At 40.8% G+C, this 22472-nt stretch overlaps 2 protein-coding genes across 3 annotated transcripts in view; one reads left to right on the top strand and one right to left on the bottom strand.

Moving 5' to 3' along the window:
- Positions 1-3058, bottom strand: part of WDR53 (WD repeat domain 53) — a 15736-nt gene extending 12678 nt beyond the window's left edge. The window contains exon 1 of one of the 2 annotated variants that reach the window (XM_064366964.1): positions 3038-3058. The gene's annotated coding sequence lies outside the window, so the exon portion shown is untranslated. Of the gene's footprint in view, positions 1-2412; positions 2449-3037 lie in introns of those variants that run through there. The other variant, XM_012435067.3, reaches the window with a different exon arrangement.
- FBXO45 (F-box protein 45) lies at positions 2876-22472 on the top strand. The gene is made up of 3 exons (XM_012435068.3): positions 2876-3205; positions 11616-11972; positions 17818-22472. Exons 1-3 carry the CDS (start codon positions 2876-2878, stop codon positions 18001-18003), a joined length of 873 nt encoding a protein of 290 aa, XP_012290491.2. The 3' UTR covers positions 18004-22472.

Raw genomic sequence — 22472 nt, 5'->3', positions numbered from 1 at the left:
CAGGTGAGTTATTTTGAGAGCTTTTTTTTTTTTTTTTGAGATGGAGTTTTGCTCTTGTCCCCATCTCGGCTCACTGCAACCTCCGCCTCCCAGGTTCAAGCAATTTTCATGCCTCAGCCTCCTGAGTAGCTGGGATTACAGGTGCATGCAACCACACCCGGCTAATTTTTGTATTTTTAGTAGAGACGGGGTTTCACCACGTTAGCCAGGCTGGTCTCAACCTCCTGACCTCAGGTGATCCACCTGCCTCAGCCTCCCAAAGTGTTGGGATTACAGGCACGAGCACTGCGCCCAGCTGAGGACATTTTTTTAAAGAGTGAAGTGCCACAGTTGGCAGTTCTCATCCGCCAGAGGACAGAATGAGAGTACTAAACATGGGGAAGGGGCTTGGTGGGCTGGGTGATGAGCAAGTGAAAGATTTGTAAAAAAGAAAGGAGGGGTTGAGAAGGTAATCTTTTACTTTGAAATTCTACCTGGGCCACTTAGGAGACGGTCTCCCATTGAAAGTCACTTTAGTGACTCGACTAGATTAGCACCAGAATAACAACATGGGATCCTTGAAAGGCTCTACCTCAGCTGTACTGTGGCGGACAAGATAAAGGCCAAAGTCTTTAAAAACTGAATGATCTCTACTTTAAACACTCTGCACCAGTCATATCACCACTGTCCCTTTAAACTGTCTGTGCCCTTAAGGCTGTTCATTCTGTCTAGTTCGTTATCCCTTTCTCAGACCGATCAACTCTGAATATCCTTGAAGACCTACAAGAAATTAGTGAGGCCGGGCGCAGTAGCTCATGCCTATAATCCCAGCACTTTGGGAGGCTGAGGAAGGCAGATCACAAGGTCAGGAGATCGAGACCATCCTGGCTAACACCGTGAAACTCTGTCTCTACTAAAACTACAAAAAATCAGCCGTGCGTGGTGGCGCGCACCCGTAGTCCCAGCTACTTGGGTGGCTGAGGTAGGAGAATCGCTTGAACCCGGGAGGCGGAGGTTGCAGTGTGCCGAGATCGTGCCACTACACTCCAGCCTGGGCAACAGAGAGAAACTCCTCCGTCTCATAAAAAAAAGAAAGAAATTAGTGAGAGACAGTCACCAACATCATAGTCAGCACAGGTCAACTTTTCTTTACAGGTTTGGAGTTTCTAATGTTGGTCTTGATGTGGAGAAGCTGGACAGCAACCAAAATGATTGAAGGGATGCGGCACTGGCATTAGCAAGAATAAAAAGAATTAGGGTTACTGGACTTGGTGAAAAACACATTATGAGGAGAAGGGACGGGCAAGTAATAATCAAACCCAATGTATCTGAGAGTAGGGAAGGCAGCTGACGTTCCCTTGCTTTTACTAGAGACCAAGAAATGGACTATACAGAGCAAGAAGCTTCAGAAAACATTTATGAAGGTTCCAAGACACTGGAGGTGACTGAGTCTGTGAACCCTATTATTATAATTACTTACCTCATGGAGTTGTCTTAAGAATTACATATATAAAAATCTGCGTAAATGACCTAGTATAGTGCCTGGTTCACACCGTGGCGCAAATGATGGTTATTATTATTCTCTTACTAAGCATTCTTTAAAGGCTGTCGGAAAACTTTTGGGGCCACCTGGGAAATCGTAGTATAATAAATAATGCTAAAATTCGTGTGTGTGTGTGAAAGAGAGAGAGAGGGAGGGAGGGAGGGAGAGGTGGGGAGAGAGAGAGAGAGACAGACGCTCACTCTGTCGCCCAGGCTGGAGCAAAGCGATGCGATTATGTTTCACTGCAGCATCGATCTTCCGGGCTCAGCCTCCCAAGTAGCTGGGACTAAAGGCGCACGCCACTACCCTCGGCTAATTTTTCTATTTTTTTGTAGCGACACGGTCTCGCTATGTTGCATGCTGGGATGTGAAATTCTTTCCCTTCCAAGAATCCATCTATAATTATAGCCTCCACGTCATTCTCCCTATTGGAATGTTTAATTGACTAAAACCACATTGCCTCAATCTGCTTACTAAGCGGTGGATCTAGTATAAGACCACATCTTGTCCAAAAGACTACAGGACTTAATTACCACTCAAATGGCACTTGAAAGTTTGGGCGCAGGGGTGTTCAGATGCAGCCACTTTACTTTCCGAAAGCACACTGGGATAGACGTTCGGCTAAGTACTGATACTTAGGGAGAACAAGAGAGCCTGACTGGGTAAAGACGGCCTCAGCTGCCCAAGCTACACAAAAACGTGAGGGAGCTAGGAAGTGGCTAGCAAGGAAAAAGTTTCATGCGTTGAGTTGGGGGTCTGAAGCAAGCACCTAACTGACACAGAAACGTCACAGGAAAGGGGGCCCAAGAGAGCAGACGCGGAGCCACCAGACCAGAAAGATGAAAACGCACTAGAAAACAGCACCGAAGCCACCGGCGCTAGCCTCATACCTGCGCTTCCCGCTCCCCTCCTCGGCGCCCGGTGATGACCTCACCCGCCGGCGCCCAATCCCGTCTTGCGTAGAGCGTGAGGCGGTGCAGCCAAACAGTCACATCCGGGGCTGAGAGGAACCGCGAACGAGCTGGGCGTGCGCCCTTGCTTCGTGCCCTCAACCCGCATGGCGGAGCCGCGGGTGCGTCGCGGAGAGGCCGGGCTGGTCGGGCGGTTTTGGCGCCCGCGCTGAGCCGCGGGGTAGGGGCGGAGGAAGCCCGTGCAGCCGGTGCGTCTGCCCTCAGTGAGGCGGGGCGCGCGGCGGACGCTCCCAGGCAGGGGCGGGAGTGGTGAAGGCGCCGGCGGTTGGCACTGAAAGGGGCGGTGAGCGAGCCGCTCCGGTCTCTAGGAGAGGCTTGGCCTTCTGAGCAGAGACGGCGGCAAGCGGCGGCGGCGGCGGCCCTCGGGCCGGCTAGTGAGCTGATGGCGGCGCCGGCCCCGGGGGCTGGGGCAGCCTCGGGCGGCGCTGGCTGTAGCGGCGGCGGCGGCAGCGGCTCGGGCGCGGGCGCGGGCGCCGGCTCGGGCTCTGGCTCGGGGGCCGGCGGCCGGCTGCCCAGCCGGGTGCTGGAGTTGGTGTTCTCTTACCTGGAGCTGTCCGAGCTGCGGAGCTGCGCCCTGGTGTGCAAGCACTGGTACCGCTGCCTGCACGGCGATGAGAACAGCGAGGTGTGGCGGAGCCTGTGCGCCCGCAGCCTGGCAGAAGAGGCTCTGCGCACGGACATTCTCTGCAACCTGCCCAGCTACAAGGCCAAGGTGAGAGAGCCCCAGGCCACACCGCTGCCCCCAGTTCCGCTCCTCGGCGCCGTTCTCGGTGTTTTTCATCTAAGATTCTGAGTCAGACGCCTCGCCTCACCAGCCCGCCTTTCCACGGGTTCAGTCAGTACCTTCCTCACCTCCCCCCGACAGAAAGATTCTCTTTCCTTTGGATCGAAGTTCTGCTCCTTAACCCACCCCACTTCCGTGATCCACTTTTCGAATTTCTAGGTAGTTTCCATCACTCATTCAACTTTTGACAGTTTTCCCCGTTAAAGGCAGACCACCACTCTTGTACCTTTTAATGCCCTCATCCTAATTTTCTCCCTGGCCTCCAAATAGACTTCATTGTATTAAATAATGAGGTAATAAGCCCATGTTAAGGTAGCATGGCTTAGTATCCTTGACATGGTCTTAGTTTCTAGTTTGCTTTCGCTCCACATTTATCTCATCTTTTCCAACCTCTAATTTTTAATCATTTTTTCATTGTTTTCCCCAAGTTCTCTTTAGTTCCCTCCACTATATTTGAGGCTTACTGGTGAGTGTACTCCTAGTAATCCTGCTAACTTACAAAATACCGGCTTTTATAAACATCCGTGGATACTACTTAACATACTGCTTTGTCCTACTGTTATTGGCTATTTCCTTGCTAACTTTTTAATAGTTCCACATTGATGGTGTGTGTCTCTTCTGTTTGTCATCTAACATGCTGGTTACAGTTTTGCTGCGTCCTTTTTTTTTTCTCCTAGATTCTTGTGCATATTCCTCCCGCCTTCATATACAAAATAAAAATGTCAAGAAACAGGTTGTGGTAGGGCTGAAAGGATTCTCGGGCCATATAAACAAAGGGTCTTGGTCTTGGGTTCAGTTGAATGGTTAACAGGTATTCAGTATAGCATTCAACCAAGATCGTATATAAGAGAAGATAAAGTCTGATTGCAATGTAGTAAACATAATAAACACATTAGTAACTAAAACAAAGGATAACATCTTTTTTTTTTTTTTTTTTTTTGAGACGGAGTTTTGCTGTTGTTGCCCAGGCTGGAGTGCATTGGTGCGATCTCGGCTTACCGCAACCGCCTCCCAGGTTCAAGTGATTCTCCTGCCTCAGCCTCCCTAGTAACTGGGATTACAGGCATGTGCTACCACGCCTGGCTAATTTTGTATTTTTAGTAGAGATGGGGTTTCTCCTTGTTGGTCAGGCTGGTCTCGAACTCCCGACCTCTGATGATCTGCCCACCTTGGCCTCCCAACGGGTTGGGATTACAGGCGTGAGCCACTGCCCTGGGCCAACATCCCTTTTTAATGCTAGCTTGCCAACAGGGGTCAGAGTAAGAAGTAAAATTTTTTTTTCATGTGAAGCATGTTGTAGTAACACCAGTTTTAGTTATAGAAGATAAGGAACATTGCCAACTATAAAGTTTTTCTAATAAGCAAGATAATTTATTAGGACTATTTGTGCATGGTAGCTATTCAGTGGATACTGGTTTTAATTTATATAGGTGAGTGCAGAAGATTGGAATTTTGTCCTACTTTGAGAAATGTGTAGGTTTTATAAATTTTATTTAGATTTTATTTTTCCGTAAAGTTTATTGTTTTTACACATAGCCTCGCCTCCTCGAGCGCCAGGACAACTGGCCGGAGCCACCGCGACTCCCTATTGTTTTTACTTGTTTTAAACTAGGAGTTTTTGTTGCTGTTTTTAAAACAGGGTCTCACTCCGTCGCCCAGGCTGGAGTGTAGTGGCACAGTCATAGTTTACTGCAGCCTTGACCTCCTGAGCTCAAGTGATCCTCATTAGCTTATCCTCCCGAGTAGCTGGAACTACAGGCACGTGCCACCACACCAGCTAAGTGTTTATTTTTTACAGACACGGGGTCTCACCTTGTTGCCCAGGCTGGTCTCAAACTCCTGGGCTCAGGCAATCTTCCTGCCTCAGCCTCCCAAAGTGCTGGGGTTACAGGCAGGCCGCTGCACTCAGTCTAAACTAGGAGTTGTTGTTGTTTTGGTAATTGACTTGTAATAGAAATGTTCACATGATTCAAGATTTATATTATGTAATAGATCATGTGTCCATGTGAGTCAAGCTTTGATAGAAGCAAAATGATATCCAGCAAAATGTTTTCCTTTCATCCTTGTCTCCCAGCTACCCAGTTCCTCTCCATGTATGCAGTCTGTCTTACTATTTCTTTTGTATCCTTCCAGAGATATTTTAGGTTTCTGAAGTTTTTAATACTTGGCCTTTCTGCTATGTGCATCATAGGTGTTGTAGACTTGTACTAATCACATGTTCATTCAGACATTGTAGGACTTTTCTTGAATATTTTGAGGGTAAAAGATTAATTCAAAAGGAATCAAATAGACTAGTAGGAAAGTCTTCAATCTAGTAGGGGAGAAAAAAATGTATGGAAATAACTGTTAATGTGTGGTAGAAATTGCTCCTTACTGTTACAGACATTTTTTAAAAGTATACTTACTAGAAGTTGGCTGGATGCAGTGGCTCATGCTGTAATCCCAGCACTTTGGGAGGCTAAGGTGGGCATATCATGAGGTCAAGAGTTCAAGACCAGCCTGGCTAACATAGTGAAACCCCATCTCTACTAAAAATACAAAAAAAATTAGTCGGGTGTGGTGGCATGCGCCTGTAGTCCCAGCTACTCGGGAGGCTGAGGCGGAAGAATCGCTTGAACCCAGGAGGCGGAGGTTGCAGTGAGCTGAGATTGCGCCACTGCACTCCAGCCTGGAGACAGAGCAAGACTCTGTCTCAAAAAAAAAAAAAAAAATACAAAAATTAACTGGGTATGGTGGCATGCACCTGTAGTCCCAGCTACATGGGAGGCTGAGGCATGATAATCACTTGAACCCGGGAGGCTGAGATTGCAGCGAGCCGAGACGATGCCATAGCACTCCAGCCTGGGTCACAGAGTTAGAGAGACTCCATCTCAAAAAAAAAAAAAGTATACTAGAAGTTCAGTGAAAGGAGAAATTTACAAATTGAGTGGAGGATTGGAGAAGATTTGAGGTTGAGGTTATATTTGAGCTGAATTTTAAAGATGAGGAGGAGTTGAATATTTTAGGAAGAGGAAGTACTCTGAACAGAAGCAAGACAAGAGGAAAGTAAAGGGTTTGTACAACATACATTTTTATTTTAAAACAATGAGTGCCAGGCACTATGCTCAGTTTTGCAGATGCAATGGCACATAAAACAGACACAGTCTCTTTTTATGAGACAGAGTTTCTCTCTGTCACCCAGGCTGGAGTGCAGTGGTGCAATCTCGGCTTACTGCAACCTCTGCTCCCGGGTTCAAGTGATTCTCCTGTCTCAGCCACCTGAGTAGGCTGGTCTCAAAACTCCTGACCTCAGATGATCCGCCCACCTCAGCCTCCCAAGTGTTGGGATTACAGGTGTGAGCCACTGCACCCGGCAGACACAGACTCTTATGGATGCCTTGCCTTATGGAGCTTGCAATCTAGTGGGGAAATGGATTTTTATTTTTTTGAGATGGAGTCTAGCTCTGTCGCCCAAGCTGGAGTGCAGTGGTGTGATCTTAGCTCACCACAACCTCCACCTCCCGCGATTAAGCAATTCTCCTGCTTCAGCCTCCGGAGTAGCTGGGATTACAGGCGCTCACCACCACACCCAGCTAATTTTTGTATTTTTAGTAGAGACAGGGTTTCAGTCTGTTGGCCAGGCTGGTCTTGAACTCCTGACCTCATGATCCTCCCACCTGGGCCTCATAAAGTGCTAGATTACAAGCGTGAGCCACCACGCCCGGCCGAGAAATGGATACTAATCAAAAAATTACACAGATGTAAAACCACATCTGGTAAGTAGTATGAGCTTACAATCTACTGGGGAAATGGATATTAATCAAATAATCACACAGGTGTAAAGCCACTTCTGGTAAGTAGTATGAGGGAAAGATACCTAGTACTCTGATTGTCAGTAGCGGAGGATTTGATCTAGGTAGAGAGGTCAGGGAAGGCTTTCTCAGAGGAAGTGATCCGTGTACTGAGACATGAAGGATGATAAATAGACCAAGGGGAGAGAGAACGGCCTTCCAGGAGGGAACCTGATGAGTATGAGGGACAGAAAATAAATATGTCAGTGTGGCTGGAGCACAGAGAGCAAAAGTGATGCTGGTTTAAGACAAGATGGAAGAAGTGGGCTGGGGCCAAAACATAGGGAAGCCATTTTGAGTTGTAAGCAAGAAGGATTTAAGGTGTGGGGATTGGTTATATGATTATTTTGCATTTTAAGAGATTATTTCTGACTTGAGTATGGAGAACAGGTTGGAAGGGGACCTTAGAAATATGGTAGATCCATTGGGAAATAGGTAGTGGAGGAGATAGAAGTGGACAGATTGGTAAGTAAAATCTACAGAACTTGGCAATAGATTTGAAATAGGGATAAGGAACAGGGAAGTGGTAAGGATGACTTCTAGTATTTGGCTCACATAATGCAGAGATCATTTGATCTAGATTTTTTTTTCCTTTTTTTGTTTTTGAGACGAGGTCTTGTTCTGTTGCCCTAGCTAGAGTGCAGTGGACTGATCATAGCTCACTGTGGCCTTGAACTCCTAGGCTCAAGCAATCCTCCCACTTCAGCCTATTGTGTAGCTGGAACTACAGGCATGTGGCACCATGCCCAGCTAATTTTTAATTTTTTTTAATAGAGACGTGGTCTCACTGTGCTGCCCAGGCTAATAGGTTAGGGTTTGAAGGAATGGCAATGAGTTCAGTTTGGGGAGAGTAGCATTTACAGTATTTTTGAGACAGAGATTTCAAATAGGCACCTGTTGCAGGTTGGAGCTTAGAGGAGAGATCCGGGCTAAAGATATAAAATATTATAGTTTGAAGGAAGTAGCGGGAAATATTGTAAAGATATATCATGGGACTAGATATATCATGGAGGGCCTTGAAATAGAGCCTTCCGTCTATAGTTTGGGTTTTGTTCTACAGTTAGAAACCATAGAAGTTTGAATAGGAGAGGGACAAAATAAAGGCTGTACTTTAAAAAGACTAGACTAGATTAGTTGGAGAGGGCAGGGGTTAGTGCCTATACCAGAGATACTTAGGACCTGAACAGGTATGTAGAGGAGAGAAGGGGATGACTGGAGAGCTGTTGTAGAAAACAGTATACATAGGTAGACAGGTGACTGGGTGAATGAGATGAGGAAGATGGAGGCATCAAATGGAACTTCCCAGGAGCCTGGGTAACAGAGAAGGACAGGGGCATGTTTAGGAGAGCATAAAACAGGAAAGTGGAGTTTGTTAATCTGTTTAGTGTTTTTCTTAAGTTCATGTTTTACATGTCACCACATAGCATTAATTATTTCAGTCATACTTGGCATCTGATGAGAATTCTCTAAAGTTCAGACTTAAATTTTAAGCTAGGTCTTAATGCTGTTTGCTATAACAAAATCCAGGTTGTGCATGGGACTGTGAGGCTATGGATTGTTTTTATTTATTAATTTGGTCTTTATTTTCCTTTTTTTTTTTTAGGCAGTCCTGCTCTGTCACCCAGGCTGGAGTGCAGTGGTGCAATCTCAGCTCACTGTAATTCCGCCTCCTGGGTTCAAGCGATTCTTTTGCCTGAGCCTCCAAGTAGCTGGGACTACAGGCATGCACTACTATACCTGGCTAATTTTTGTATTTTTTAGTAAAGACAGGATTTCACCATATTGGCCAGGCTGATCTCGAATTCCTGACCTCATGATCCACCTGCCTCGGCCTCCCAAAGTGCTTGGATTACAGGCCTGAGCCACTGCGTCCTGCCCCCATTTCTTTCTTTTGAGACTGAATCTCACTCTGTCTTAGGCTGGAGTGCAGTGACGATCTCAGCTCACTACAACCTCTGCCTCCTGGCTTTAAGCAATAGTCTTCCCTCAGCCTCCTGAGTGGGCATGCACCATCATGCCCAGCTAATTTTTGTATTTTTAGTAGAGGTGGGTTTTCACCATGTTGGCCATGATGGTCTTGATATCTTGACCTCGTGATCCGCCTGCCTTGGCCTCCAAAAGTGCTGGGGTTATAGGCGTGAGCCACCACGCATGGCCTATTTTCCCATTTTATATGAAGTTTCCAGTATCTGTTTCTGTTTCTCAAAAATAAAGACACTTAACATAATCACAATATTGTTATCACATCTAAAAATAAATTTACATTAAATTCCTTAATATCAGAAATGCAGCGTTCAAATTGCCACTTGTCTCATAAATGTTAAATGTTCGTTTTAACTTATATTTTCTATAATCAAGATCTGTTTAAGGTTCCCATGGCAAAGGTTGATATGTAGACTAAAATAGTCTACATATTCACTCACCATCTCCCCTACCTCCCGTCTTATTTGTTTAGGAAACCAGGTTGTTTACTCTCAGCCTGGATTTTGCTGATTTCATTCCCATGGTGTTGCTTGACATGTTCTTCTGTCCTCTATTTCCTATAGAGGTTTGATCAATTTAGATTAGATTTTTTTTGCAAGTTATTTTTTACTAGAATCAATGATGAAAGATGTGTTAGAAAACAAGAGCTACTAAATAGTTATGTGGTACAGAAAGTGGTGGGTAGGCACTCAGGTGAGAGAGAAACAAAGGGAATTGGGTGGCCCTGGCTAAGAATAGCTTAATAGAGGTGGTCTTAGAGGATATGTGGAAGAAGAAAGCACATATAATACTATAAGCAAGAAGAACAACATCAAGGTAAAAAGAGAAATCGGAAGAATCAGATTTGGAGGGCTTTGAAAGCCAGACAGAAGAATTTACAATTGATAATGGTACTAAGTATAGAACTACCAAAGGTTGTAGAACTGGGATGAGATGTAGTAAAGGTGCTGTTTTAGAAAGACAGGTCTGGAAATAATTCAGATAGAGAGCTGAGAACTGAGTTTGGAGAATTTTAAATACATAGAATACCTGAAACAAATAGTTCTTTTTTTTTTTTTTTAATCTGTGCTCTGCAGTACAACGAAACAGTAAAGTACTGGTGAATGGTACATGAACAGGTGATGAGAGAACTGGATACCTGACTTCTCTTTGGGCCTCTTGCACTGACTAGCAGTTGAAATCCCTGAGAAGGACTAGATGACCTTTAAGGATCTTCCTAAATGCTGACATTCTGTGACTCTGGAATTGATTTCTCAGGTTAACTGAAGCAGTAGCTCCCAGCCTTCCACTGCTTTTGGGTAATTTGACTACAGTAAAGAAGGGATTTTTTTAAAAACATACAAACCAGGCAGGCCTAGAGACTTCAACCTGTAACCCCAACTACTCGGGAGGCTGAGATGGAAGTATCACTTGAGCCCAGGAATTCAAGGCTGCAGTGCACTATGATTGTGCCACTGCACTCCAGTCTGGGTGACAGAGTGAGACCTTGTCTAAAAAATTTAAAACATGCAGACTGAAAGTTTAAAATTGTTTGTGAGAAATTGTTATTATTTGTATAGTTATTTTCATACCCTCTTTATTTCAGAAGTGTAAACCTTTGTATTTACTGAAGAGTCAACTAGCCTGTCTTATTGATAACTTCTCTTTATAAATTCTAGTAGTTGAACTTAGATGCTATCTAGGGGATTATTTGATTTGGTGAAATGAGATGGGTGATTTTTTATTGTATGAGTCATATCCAGCAAGTAGGCTGAGGATCTAAAATAGTTTGTGTTTACTAAAATTTTTCATGAACTTTAGAGCTGCTATGATTCAAGTTTGTTTTATGTAAAATATAATTTTTTTTTTTTTTTTTTTTTTTCTAAGACGAGGTTTCACCATGTTGGTCAGGCTGATCTTGAACTCCTGAACTCAGGTGATCCGCCCGCCTTGGCCTCCAAAGTGCTTGGATTACAGGCGTGAGCCACCACACCTGGCCAAATTCTTATTGATGACAGCATTGCCCCTATGAAAACTGTACTTCTCAACTTTTTGATATAAAAATGTCAAATATAAACAAAAGTAGAGAAAATAGTTTCATGAATTTCCTTATACCCACCACCAAGCTTTACCAGTGATTAATTTATGGCCAGTCTAGTTTCATGTTTATATCACATACTCTTCAACTCCATCTCTGGATATTTCAAAGCAATTCCCAGATATCATTTTTTTATTCATTAACAGTATTATCTCTAAGATAAAGAATTCTCTTTTTTTTTTTTTTTTTTTTGATGTTTTGAGAAATCTGTTTGAGGAAATACTGCAATTTTGGTCAGTGATGAAATGGTTGGCAGTTATTTTTAATGTTATCCAATTTATTCTGTTAGTATACCATTCTGAAACTTTAGCCATTATTTTAAATACTTGTGTTATTTAAAAATATATAACTTGGTTATTTAAAAACATGTAGCCTGAAGTTTGGGTACATTTTGATATTTAAGAAAAATAAAATTTTTATTTCTTTGGTCTGTTTCTCATTTTTTTAGATACGTGCTTTCCAACATGCCTTCAGCACTAATGACTGCTCCAGGAATGTCTACATTAAGAAGAATGGCTTTACTTTACATCGAAACCCCATTGCTCAGAGCACTGATGGTGCAAGGACCAAGATTGGTTTCAGTGAGGGCCGCCATGCATGGGAAGTGTGGTGGGAGGGCCCTCTGGGCACTGTGGCAGTGATTGGAATCGCCACAAAACGGGCCCCCATGCAGTGCCAAGGTTATGTGGCATTGCTAGGCAGTGATGACCAGAGCTGGGGCTGGAATCTAGTGGACAATAATCTACTACATAATGGTGAAGTCAATGGCAGTTTTCCACAGTGCAACAATGCACCAAAATACCAGGTGAGAAACTGGGGGTTTTCTTAAGTATGGGCCTTTGTCAAATCACGCCTTAATTTGTTTTAAATTTGCAGATGTTTATATAGCAGTTTTGTTTGTCTTTTTGGTAACTTTTATTTTTATTATTTTTTTTATTTTTCCAAATACCCAAACTTCAAGGAGATTTTTTGACAATTTTTAAATAAATGTATAAATAATCTATCTCATTATTTGTTTCCTAATACAACTTTAATCATCCTCTCTTTGCTCTAGATCAGGGTTGGCAAACCTTGTCTGTAAGGGCCAGGTAGCAAATATTTTAGGCTTTGCAGTCCATATTGGTCTCTGTCACAACTTTTTTTTTAAATGTCATTTTCAAGGTAAGGATCTGTCACAACTTTCAACTCTATAGCACAAAAGCAGTCATAGATAATATGTAAATGAATGAACGTGGCTGTATTCCATAGACCTTATTTATGGACAGCAGGACAGCCGTAGTCTAGGGACTATAGTTTGCCAGTTCATGCTCTGTATCAAGCTTTGCATATCAAACTTTGCACAGCCTGCGTGGAGCCCATGATGACTTTGAATTCGACCCAATGCAAATTCATAAACTTTCTTAAAACATTATGAGATTTCTTTTTGCTTTTTTTTTTTTTTTTGAGACCGAGTCTCACTCTGTTGCTGAGACTGGAGTGCAGTGGTGCAATCTTGGCTCACCACAGCCTCCACCTCCCGGGTTCAAGCAATTCTTCTCCCTCAGCCTCCTGAGTAGCTGCGACTACAGGCATGTGCCACCATGCCCGGCTAATTTTTGTATTTTTAGTAGAGTCGGGGTTTCACTGTGTTGGCCAGGCTACTGTCAAACTCCTGACCCCGTGATCCACCCGCCTTGGCCTCCCAAAGTGCTGGGATTACAGGCATGAGCCACCGAGCCCAGCTGAATTTTTTTTTTTTTTTAAAGCTCAGTGTGTGTTTTATGTGTGACCCAAAACAATTCTTCTTCCAGTGTAGCCCAGGGAAGCCAAAAAAATTGAATACCCCTGCTCTAGATGGCCATCTTTCCTATATCATGGCACATCCAAGTCTTTTTCTAAGCTCCTTACCCCAATAAATACATCTCTATGTATGCACTTGCACACATACCCGCTGTTTGTGGATTCAAAGCCCCTGGAGGCATCAGTGATTTCTGTAGAGGCAGGCAAATTCAGGCAAACTGCTATATTTTTTATTCTTTTCATCTTAGGCTTAAGGTTTACTCATTTTATTCTAGAGTTAAAATCATATTTCCTATTTGTAAAAGCCATATTTATTACTATACACTCATCAGGGTGTGATATATGATAATCTGATAAGAAATTGGAAGTCTTTAAAGAATTAGAGATTGCATATTTCAGAGCCACATGTGGCATGAAAGCTCCAGCCTCAAGAAGAATAGAAAGAAAAATAAAAATAAATTTAAAAAAAAGAAGAAAAAAAAGAAATAATAAAAAAAAAGAAAAAAAAAAAAAAGAAAGCTCCAGCCTCAGTAATGACCTCAAGTCAGGCATACTAAAGCAGAAGAACCAAAAATACATCCCATTTTCTGAGGTATAAAAGCTGGAAGGATTTTTTTTTCATAGAATGTTTCCTCACTATCCTTTTAGGCTCTGCAGATGCTATAGTGAGAAGGGTGTCTAGACTTTATCACTAAAAAGAAAGTTCTATAACTACCCTTGTAATGATTTTATAAGTGAAAGTCCTTAAGTCTTTGTTTTTCAGAGAACATGCTCTATGGTTTCAGTCCTTTTAAATTTATTGAGATTTGTTTTATTCTAATATGTGGTCTGTTTTGATGAGTGCTCCATGTGTGCTTGAAAAAATGTATATTCTTTTGTTGAATGGAATATTCTATAAATGAGAATTAGGTGAAGTCGATTGATAATGTTCAGGTCTTATATAGTGTTAAACTGATTTTTTGTCCTACCCCTTCTATCATTTACTGAGAGGAGTATTGAAATCTCCGTCTATGATTGCTAATTTGTCTTTTTCTTCTTTTAGTTCTGTCACTGTTTGCTTCATGTATTTTGGAGTTCTGTTACTATGGCTGCATATACATTTCTAATTGTTGTATTTCCCTGCCTGATTTATTTTTCTGTTATGAAATGACCTCTTTTGACTCTAGAAATACTCTGTCTTTATGTCCATTTTTTCTGATTTGAATACAGCCACTTCAGCTTCCTTATGCTTACAGTTACAAAGTACCTCTTCTTGTATCCTTTTATTTTCAATCTGTCTTTGTATTTAAAGTGGATCTCCTACACAGAGACTATCTAATCCAGTCTCAGTCTCTGACTTTTTTCAGTCATTTACCTTTAATGTAAGTGTTGGACTGCTTGATATTGTCCTTATCTCTGTGCCTCTCAAGCTGTGTTCTTGTTTTTGCCCCAACCTTGTTTCTCTCTAATCTTTGAATTAGATAATTTTCTTTTCTTTTCTTTTCTTTTTTTTTTGAGATAGGGTTTCCGCTATGACACCCCGGCTGAAGTGGTGCAGTGGCGCGATGATCTTGGCTCACTGAAACCTCTGCCTCCTGGGCTCAAGCGATCCTCCTGCCTCAGCCTCCAGAGTAGCTGGAACTATAGGTGCTCCCCACCAGTGCCCGGCTAATATTTGTATTTTTTGTAGAGACAAGTTTTCACCATTTTGCTCAGGCTGGTCTCAAACTGCTGAGCTCAAGCAATCTGCCTGCCTTGGCCTCCCAAAGTGCTGGGATTACAGGCATGAACCACTGTGTCCCACCTAAGTTAGATAATTTCTGTTGTTCTGTCTTCAAGTTTATAGATTTTTATTTTGCCATCTCAACTCTGCTGTTGAGCTGGGCTAGTAAATTTTGTTTATTGTACACTTTAGCTTTACAATTTTCATTTGGTTCTTTTTTATAGTAAATTTCCTTTTCTCTATTGAGTTTCCTTATTTATTTACTTATACTGTATTTTTTAAAAATTTTTTGGATATATTTATAATAGCTGCTTTGAAGTCTTTGCCAAATCCAGCATTTAGGCCCACTTGGGTTCAGCTTCTATTGATTGCTCTTTTTCCCCTGAATATGAATCACACTTTCCTGTTTCTTTTCGTATCTAGTAATTTTCTTACTGAAACCTAGACATGTAGATAATATGTAGTAGTAACTCCTGAATGTTTTGTTTCTAGAAACAGCTTTATTCTTCTGAAAAGTATAGGTTTTCTTGTTTTAGTAGGCAGTTAACTTGCCTATACTCAAACTATAAACTCTGTCTCTTGTGATGTGTAGCCGCTGACATCTGCTCAGTTTTTTCAGCTTTGCTGCTTTTTCAGCATGGTTTCCTGGGGGATTTACCCTGTGCCTTTGTATTATAGTGTTACTCAGGGATTTGGGCAGTTAATTCTCAAATTTTGGGGTTCATCCTTTCTGTGGTTCTGTTGCTTCTGGAGTTCCACCTCCAAGTTTCCAGTTGCTCTGCCATCTCCCAAGTTTTACCCTCTGGCACCTAAAGATGGTAAGACTTCTGCTTTCTCCTTCTTTTGCTTTGGGCATGCTGTATGCTCAAAGGTGAAGCAAATTTGCAAATTTCACCAAGAGTAATTGTTGCTTAGTTTCAACTTCTGTAAAATAGAGAGAATTTCTAGGATTGGTATGAGGATTAAATGGAATAATACAAATAAGACACAAAACAAAGACTCAACGAAATTAGCTTTTCATTTCTAGTTTGTTGTTAATATTTTGTTGGTAGGAGTAGTGGTGGTGGTGGTGATCTGGAGGTTTTTAGATCCATGAAATGGGGTGTGGGTTAATCTGTGAGGTAGGCAAAGGGAGGAAAAAAGCAGATGTTGGCAGTTACTGTTAACAGGAAATACAGTGAAGGAAATTAAACGACAATAGCAGGGGTTATCCTAATCAGGAAGAATTAAATTTTGATTGCAAACATAAGGACTTTCTGCTTCCAATTTTGTAGATGCAACATCCTTCTATAAATGCAAACTATAAAGATAAAACATTCTTTTTTTTTTGGCTTGCTTTTCCAAATGGGAAAAAATGGATATATTGTGCTTCCAGTTTCGTTTAATAATCAGGTGTTTCAGAGTTGTGAACCACAAATTGACTATTTAATAAACCTATTCTATATTCTGCCTTAGAATTTAGAGCCAGATTTGATTATTCATGATTCCACATTAAATGTGTAACTGCTTTGTAAAAACTTTAAAAGCTATGTTTCTTACTGTGATTTTTAAAATTGTGATGAAACATACATATTTATTACTTTAACCATTTATAAGTATACCATTTGGTGGCATTATATACATTCACAATGTTGTGTAACCATCACCTCTCTCTATACCCAAAACTTTTTCCTCACCCCAACATAATCTCTAATATGTTCATTCCCTATTTCCTTCATTCCCCACCCCTGGTAACCTCTATTCTACTGACTATATGTATTCGACTGTTCTAGATACTTTATATAAATGAAATCATACCATTTAGCCTTTTGTGTCTGGCTCATTTCACTTAGCATAATGTTTTCATGATTCATCTATGTTGTGGCATGTATTAAAATTTTATTTCAGTTTATGGCTGAATAATATTCCATTGTATGGATAATATAGTAATTTAAGAAGCTGATTTAGATTGCTCTTTTCGGTAAAATATGCCAAGTTACAGATTTTAGTGTTAACCTCAAGAAAAACCTTTAAACATGGCTAGGCGCAGTGGCTTATGCCTGTAATCCCAGCACTTTGGGAGGCTGAGGTGGGCAGATCACCTGAGGTCAGGAGTTCGAGACCAGCCTGGCCAACATGGTGAAACCCACATGTCTACTAAAAATACAAAAATTAGCCAGGTGTGGTGGCGGTCTGTAATCCCAGCTACTTGGGAGGCTGAGGCAGGAGAATTGCTTGAACCCATGAGGTGGAGGTTGCAGCCAGCTGCAATCGCACCACTGTACTCCAGCCTGGGCAATAGAGCGAGACTTCATCTCAGAAAAAAAAAAAAAAAGAAAGAAAGAAAAACCTTTAAACAAAAAGTAAATAAAATCAATTTAGGGAGTGTTCAGGTGGAACATTTAAATTGTTAGTAATTAAATGTAGATTCCATATGAGTCTTAAAAACAAAACTATCAAAGTAAGTATTTGTGATGAGATTGGTGTGCTTTACCCAGACTGGAGTGCAGTGGGCAGTGGTGCAATATGGACTTTGCACCACCACACCCAGCTAATTTTTGTATTTTTTGTAGAGATGGGTTTTCACCATGTTGCTCAGGCTGGTCTTGAACTCCTGGGCTCAAGCAATCCGCCCACCTCAGCCTCCCAAAGTGCTAAGATTACAGGCATGAGCCACCATACCTGGCCAGATGTATGTCCTTTTTTTATAGATGTTTCCTCCTGACTAGAAAGCTTCCCTTCTGATTTTTCTTTTCTTCTTCCTTTTTTTTTTGAGATGGAATTCGGCTCTGTAGCCCAGGCAGGAGTGCAGTGGTGCGATGTCAGCTCACTGCAACTTCTGCCTTCCAGGTCCCGGTTCAAGCAATTCTCATACCTCAGCCTCCAAAGCAGCTGGGATCACAGGCACAATTCACCATGCCCAGCTAATTTTTGTATTTTTTAGTAGAGACACGGTTTCACCATTTTGGCCAGTCGGGTCTTGAACTCCTGACCTCGTGATCCACTCACCTCGGCCTCCCAAAGTGCTGGGATTATAGGCGTGAGCCACCACGGCTGACCCCCTTCTGATTTTCCTAGATAGCTTTCAGGATAGATGTTCTTAATATTTGCAGCTTCTTGATTTGTATCGTATTTCTTCTAGCTATGCCTTTGGCAGATTTTCTTCTAACCTTTTCATGTCTGTTTGCAGATAGGAGAAAGAATTCGAGTCATCTTGGACATGGAAGATAAGACTTTAGCTTTTGAACGTGGATATGAATTCCTGGGGGTTGCATTTAGAGGACTTCCAAAGGTCTGCTTATATCCAGCAGTTTCTGCTGTATATGGCAACACAGAAGTGACTTTGGTTTACCTTGGAAAACCTTTGGATGGATGACGGTGACTTTCTTGTGATGAAAGATAGAATGGAGGAGAGATCTGCTTATGGGAAGCAGAACCATGAAGTGACAGTGTCATATGTGCATGTCCAAGAAACATCCTGAAAAACACATGAAGTTGAAAACTGGAGAAGCAACTCTACACCAGAGATTATCTTCGTGTTTCCTCTTTCTACTGGGCCAGAAAAATCCTCAGGGTTGCAGTTGGTTGAGTGGGCAGTTGACATATGCATGTTGCAACAGATGTTGTCTCTAAGTTAGCAATGTGTTATTTCCAACTTTAAAGGTGAGATTGTAGAGATGCTGTCAAAGGGATAAGATAAGGAAATAGCAAGATTTTTAAGTAGTGTGTTTGTGAAGACTGATCCCATCTTACAACTGCCTGTCCTTTCTCCAGTCCCTTTTTTTCCGGCCAGCTTGACTATTAGAAAATTATGAAACTGGTTGAGTTTTATTTAATATTTTTAATATATTGAGAAGCATGGTCTGCCTGGACTGCACTTCTCTAAAAGTGAGATATAAAATTGTGCAGCTATTTTAAAAGTTGTATATACAATATGTGTGTTTTAAAAAAAAAACTGTAAAAAAAAAAGGACAAACAGTTTGCTTTGTTCTAGTTCTAATTTCTTAAAAACCACTACATGGTTACAAAATTGGAATAACATTTGGAGACAGTTGGGTTAACTACAAAGAAGAGGATTTTAAGAGAAGATGTGTTTTATTGACTCATTTTGTATTATTTTTGGCTTATAGTTCCCATGGCTGTTAGAGTCTGATTTGTTTTTGTTTTTACTATCAAGATTATAGTAAAGATCTCTCAATCTCCTGGCTAAAGATTGAGGGAAGACAAATCTATTTCTAATTATACATATATCAGTAAGGATGTTCTCAACATCATAATAATGTGCATCTTTTGGTATCCGGTTTTATTTTTGGCCTTCTAAGAAAGTGTCTCCTAACCAGAATGTTGCCATTTGCTCTTATAGGCCTCAAATATTAAAACTATTAGTCATAGAGCTTAGGAAAAAAAGAATTGATTAATGGTCTTTTTATTTTGTAACCTTATAATGCTGTAGATATTATCAAAACAACTTTTAATTTCATATTGTTTACATCATGCAACTAATTTAAGCCTCAATCTCGTTATTGGGGCTATAAAGAAAATGTTTACTTACCCACCTGAAATAGGTTAAGAATATTCTTAACCTCATTATAGATAATTGCCCCCATGGGACTTGAAATATAACACCTTGTGCTGAAAACTTCAGGTTGGCAATATTTGAAGGTTTCATTGTAGAAGAGTTTAACATTAACTCCTGTTTTGACTTATAAATCTTATTTCTCATCACTAAAAATGATTTTGAATTAGTAATCCAACACACATGAGCTGAGAGTTTTTCTTTTGTTAGAAAAGAAACTGACATCATCTTTCTGTATGAAAGTATAAATTGTATGGTTTTAGGTACATAAGAATTGACAAAGGAAAGCGAAATCTTTGTACTTCTGAGTTATTGTTGTATTTATATTTTGTTTTAAATAAGGGACAGCAAGCTGCCAGCTGGGATTCTTGGCTTGCTCCTTGAGAGTTAAGACTGTCAATACTCCTATGAAGCAAGGGATTTCAGCCATAGAACAAAGGTTTATTGTTGCCACCTGAAAGGTTTACAAGTATTTACTGTGTATTTGATACATTGCTTGAAAAGATGAAATCTATTAAAGATTCTTTTTGATGTCCATGTTAAGAAGAAACCTCCTTGTATAGAGTGAAATTATATGTTAAATGTATTAGAGAATATAGATAATATAGAAATTGGTTTTTCTTGGTGTAGAACAACTCAATTCGGCAAAGTTTAAAATTTTATTAAACAAGAGAAGTGGTTCAGGATGGAGATTCACTTGTTAGAAAGTGATCAAGTCCTTTAAGTACTTGTTTCTTTTTCAGGTTGTGATAAGGGCATTCCAAGAGGTTTTGTTAAGAATTTTGTTTATAATTGTCTTTTTTGTTAGTAAACATTCATTTGCAACAGTTTTGAAGGTGCTGAGTGGAAAACCAGAAACACATGGTTATTGCATATTGGACCTAGAATGAAATAATTGCCTAAATATTTAACAACAAGCCATTCTTAAAGATTTAAGTTCCTGAATATCTCATTTGCAAATTATATGCGACGGGGGTTAATAGCATGAGCATCTGGGTAACGAAGAGCCTTCATTTATAAGCTCATAGGTAAATTTGTCACTAAAAACCAGTAGTAGCTCTACAGAATATTAAAACAAACTGCTACAATGTTCAAAGAAATGGAATATCTTTTTCATTGGTGCTGAGAAGAGCATTTAGGTAGAAGACAAGTGCACCTGAAGATTGAGTATAAATCATCCAAACCAGTGGTTCTCAACATTGGCTGTACTTTGCAGTCACTTTGGAGTGTTCTAAGAAGCACTGATACTTGGGTTCCATATGCTAAGATTCTGATGTTGGTCTGTAATATGACCCAGTCATAAAGATTTTTAAAAACTTTCTGGGGCAGTTCAACATATTGCCAAGGTTGAGAACCATTGATCTAAAATTCACCTTGAGTTTTCTCATCTGCAAAATAGAAAAAAAAAAAAAAAAAAAATCCTTGCTCCCTCCCTTCACTACCTCACAAGGATATTGAGGGTAAAGGAGAAAATAATGGGAAAGTGTTAATGCTGTGGATAAAAAGTGCTATTAAAAGCAAAGTGTAGTGTTCTATTTCAATTCATAGTATGATCAGGAAAAGTGTAACTGACTATACTTTGTTGACTTGGGAAACCTGGAGCACTTCCTTTGGTTCTTTAACGAGGCATACAGATGTGGAAGCAGACATTACTATTATTCCTACTATGGTCTTCTGTCACACTTGAGATAGGCTGTTTTAATTACGTGGTTTTACATAGGAAAGAATATTAAGGCTTAAAGTGTGTAATGGTCAATGGCTCATAATTCATTAAATCTTTTCATACAAGGAATTTGTGGTTAATGTCATTTCATAGTTGCCATTATTTTTTCATTATTTGACTTGAATGTTAAACCATTTATTTCATCTCCTTCATTCACATTAAGTGTAGATACGGATTCGATAAGACACCTAAAGCCAGTAGGATTTACCCAGTTGAATATTTGAAACCATTGTTCAATAACTAGGCATTTTCTGCCTTTTAGAATGATGTGAGTAGAGAAAGAGTTTCAAAAATAACAGAACCCTAAACCATAAATAAGCTACTATATAATGAACTTTTGTTTGTTTTTGGAGACAGGGTCTCACTCTATTGCCTAGGCTGGTCTTGAACTCCTGGGCTCAAGCAATCTTCCTGCCTCAGCCTCCCAGGCAGCTGGGATTACCTGGTATACATTACAGTGTATGCCACCATACCCAGCTTTAACTTTAAGTCGCCAAACTATATAGACTGTCATATTAGTTTTTCTTGTTCTTTTGAAGAAGCAAGTAGTTTGAAGAGATAAACTTAGGGAGTGTGTGTGTGTGTGTGTGTGTGTGTGTGTTTTGAAGACAGAGTTGCTCAGGCTGTAGTGCACAATCTTGGCTCACTGCAACCTTTGCCTGCCAGGTTCAAGTGATTCTCATGCCTCAGTCTCCTGAGTAGTTGAGATTGCAGGCATGTGCCACCACACCCAGCTAATTTTTGTATTTTTAGTTGGGTGGTGGGGGTTGCCATGTTGGCCAGGCTGGTATCTAACTCTTGGCCTCAAACAATCCGCCTGCCTCGCCTCCCGAAGTGCTGGGATTACAGGTGTGAGCTACCGTGCCCACAGAAACTTGAGTTTTAAAGGTTAGTGTTGAAAAGATTACTTTCCAGAAATTAAGACCACCATAGTTCTACAATTGGGACTGTGGTAGACAATCAGGACCACTTAGAAGCCTTTATTAGGAACAGTGCATACCCAGCCCAAATGTCCTCATAAAAACATTCCTCAGTTTCTCTAGCTGAATGTAATCTCTCCTCGAAACTTCCCTAGTTTTATATATCTATAGTTGACTAGTACTGAATTTATTACTTTATACCTTGTTTAAAATTATTATTTATTGGTGTCATATCTCCCCTAAACTGGTACTCATCTTTGTGCTAATGACATGTAAGCCCAATAGGCAGGTGCTCACATATTTGCTGAAGTAACAGAAAGAACTATGTAGGAAGATAAAAGTTCCTCTGAAGTTACAGACTATAGAAGCAAAAATTGTAATAGCAAATATGGATGAGAAATTCTGTGTTCTAGTCCAAGAGAAGCAGGAAGGAAAGGGATGCAGATCCGAGGCTAGGAAGGAGAAATAATTGCTGTGAATGCATTTAGTCATTCCCCTCTATTCGAAAATACTGGTAAACTCTGATTTTTATATTTGTTTAGAATTTAAATTAGAATTCTGTATCTTTATTTTTTGGAATTCTGTTTTGCCTTAGTTTCTTAATAAAAAGTTTAAACGAACGTTAA

The sequence above is a fragment of the Aotus nancymaae genome, unplaced genomic scaffold, assembly GCF_030222135.1.
Source record: "Aotus nancymaae isolate 86718 unplaced genomic scaffold, 86718_ANA_hifiasm-v0.15.2.pri h1tg000067l, whole genome shotgun sequence".
Taxonomy (NCBI): domain Eukaryota; kingdom Metazoa; phylum Chordata; class Mammalia; order Primates; family Aotidae; genus Aotus; species Aotus nancymaae.
The sequence above is the reverse complement of the archived record's forward strand: the minus strand, read 5'-3'. Positions and strand labels throughout refer to the sequence as shown.

Excerpts from the sequence above, each read along its gene's own strand:
- FBXO45 (XM_012435068.3), top strand. The coding sequence starts at position 2,876 with ATGGCGGCGCCGGCCCCGGGGGCTGGGGCAGCCTCGGGCGGCGCTGGC. Across the intron at positions 3,206-11,615 it reads TGCCCAGCTACAAGGCCAAG|ATACGTGCTTTCCAACATGC; the intron begins GTGAGAGAGCCC and ends TCATTTTTTTAG. Across the intron at positions 11,973-17,817 it reads ACAATGCACCAAAATACCAG|ATAGGAGAAAGAATTCGAGT; the intron begins GTGAGAAACTGG and ends GTCTGTTTGCAG.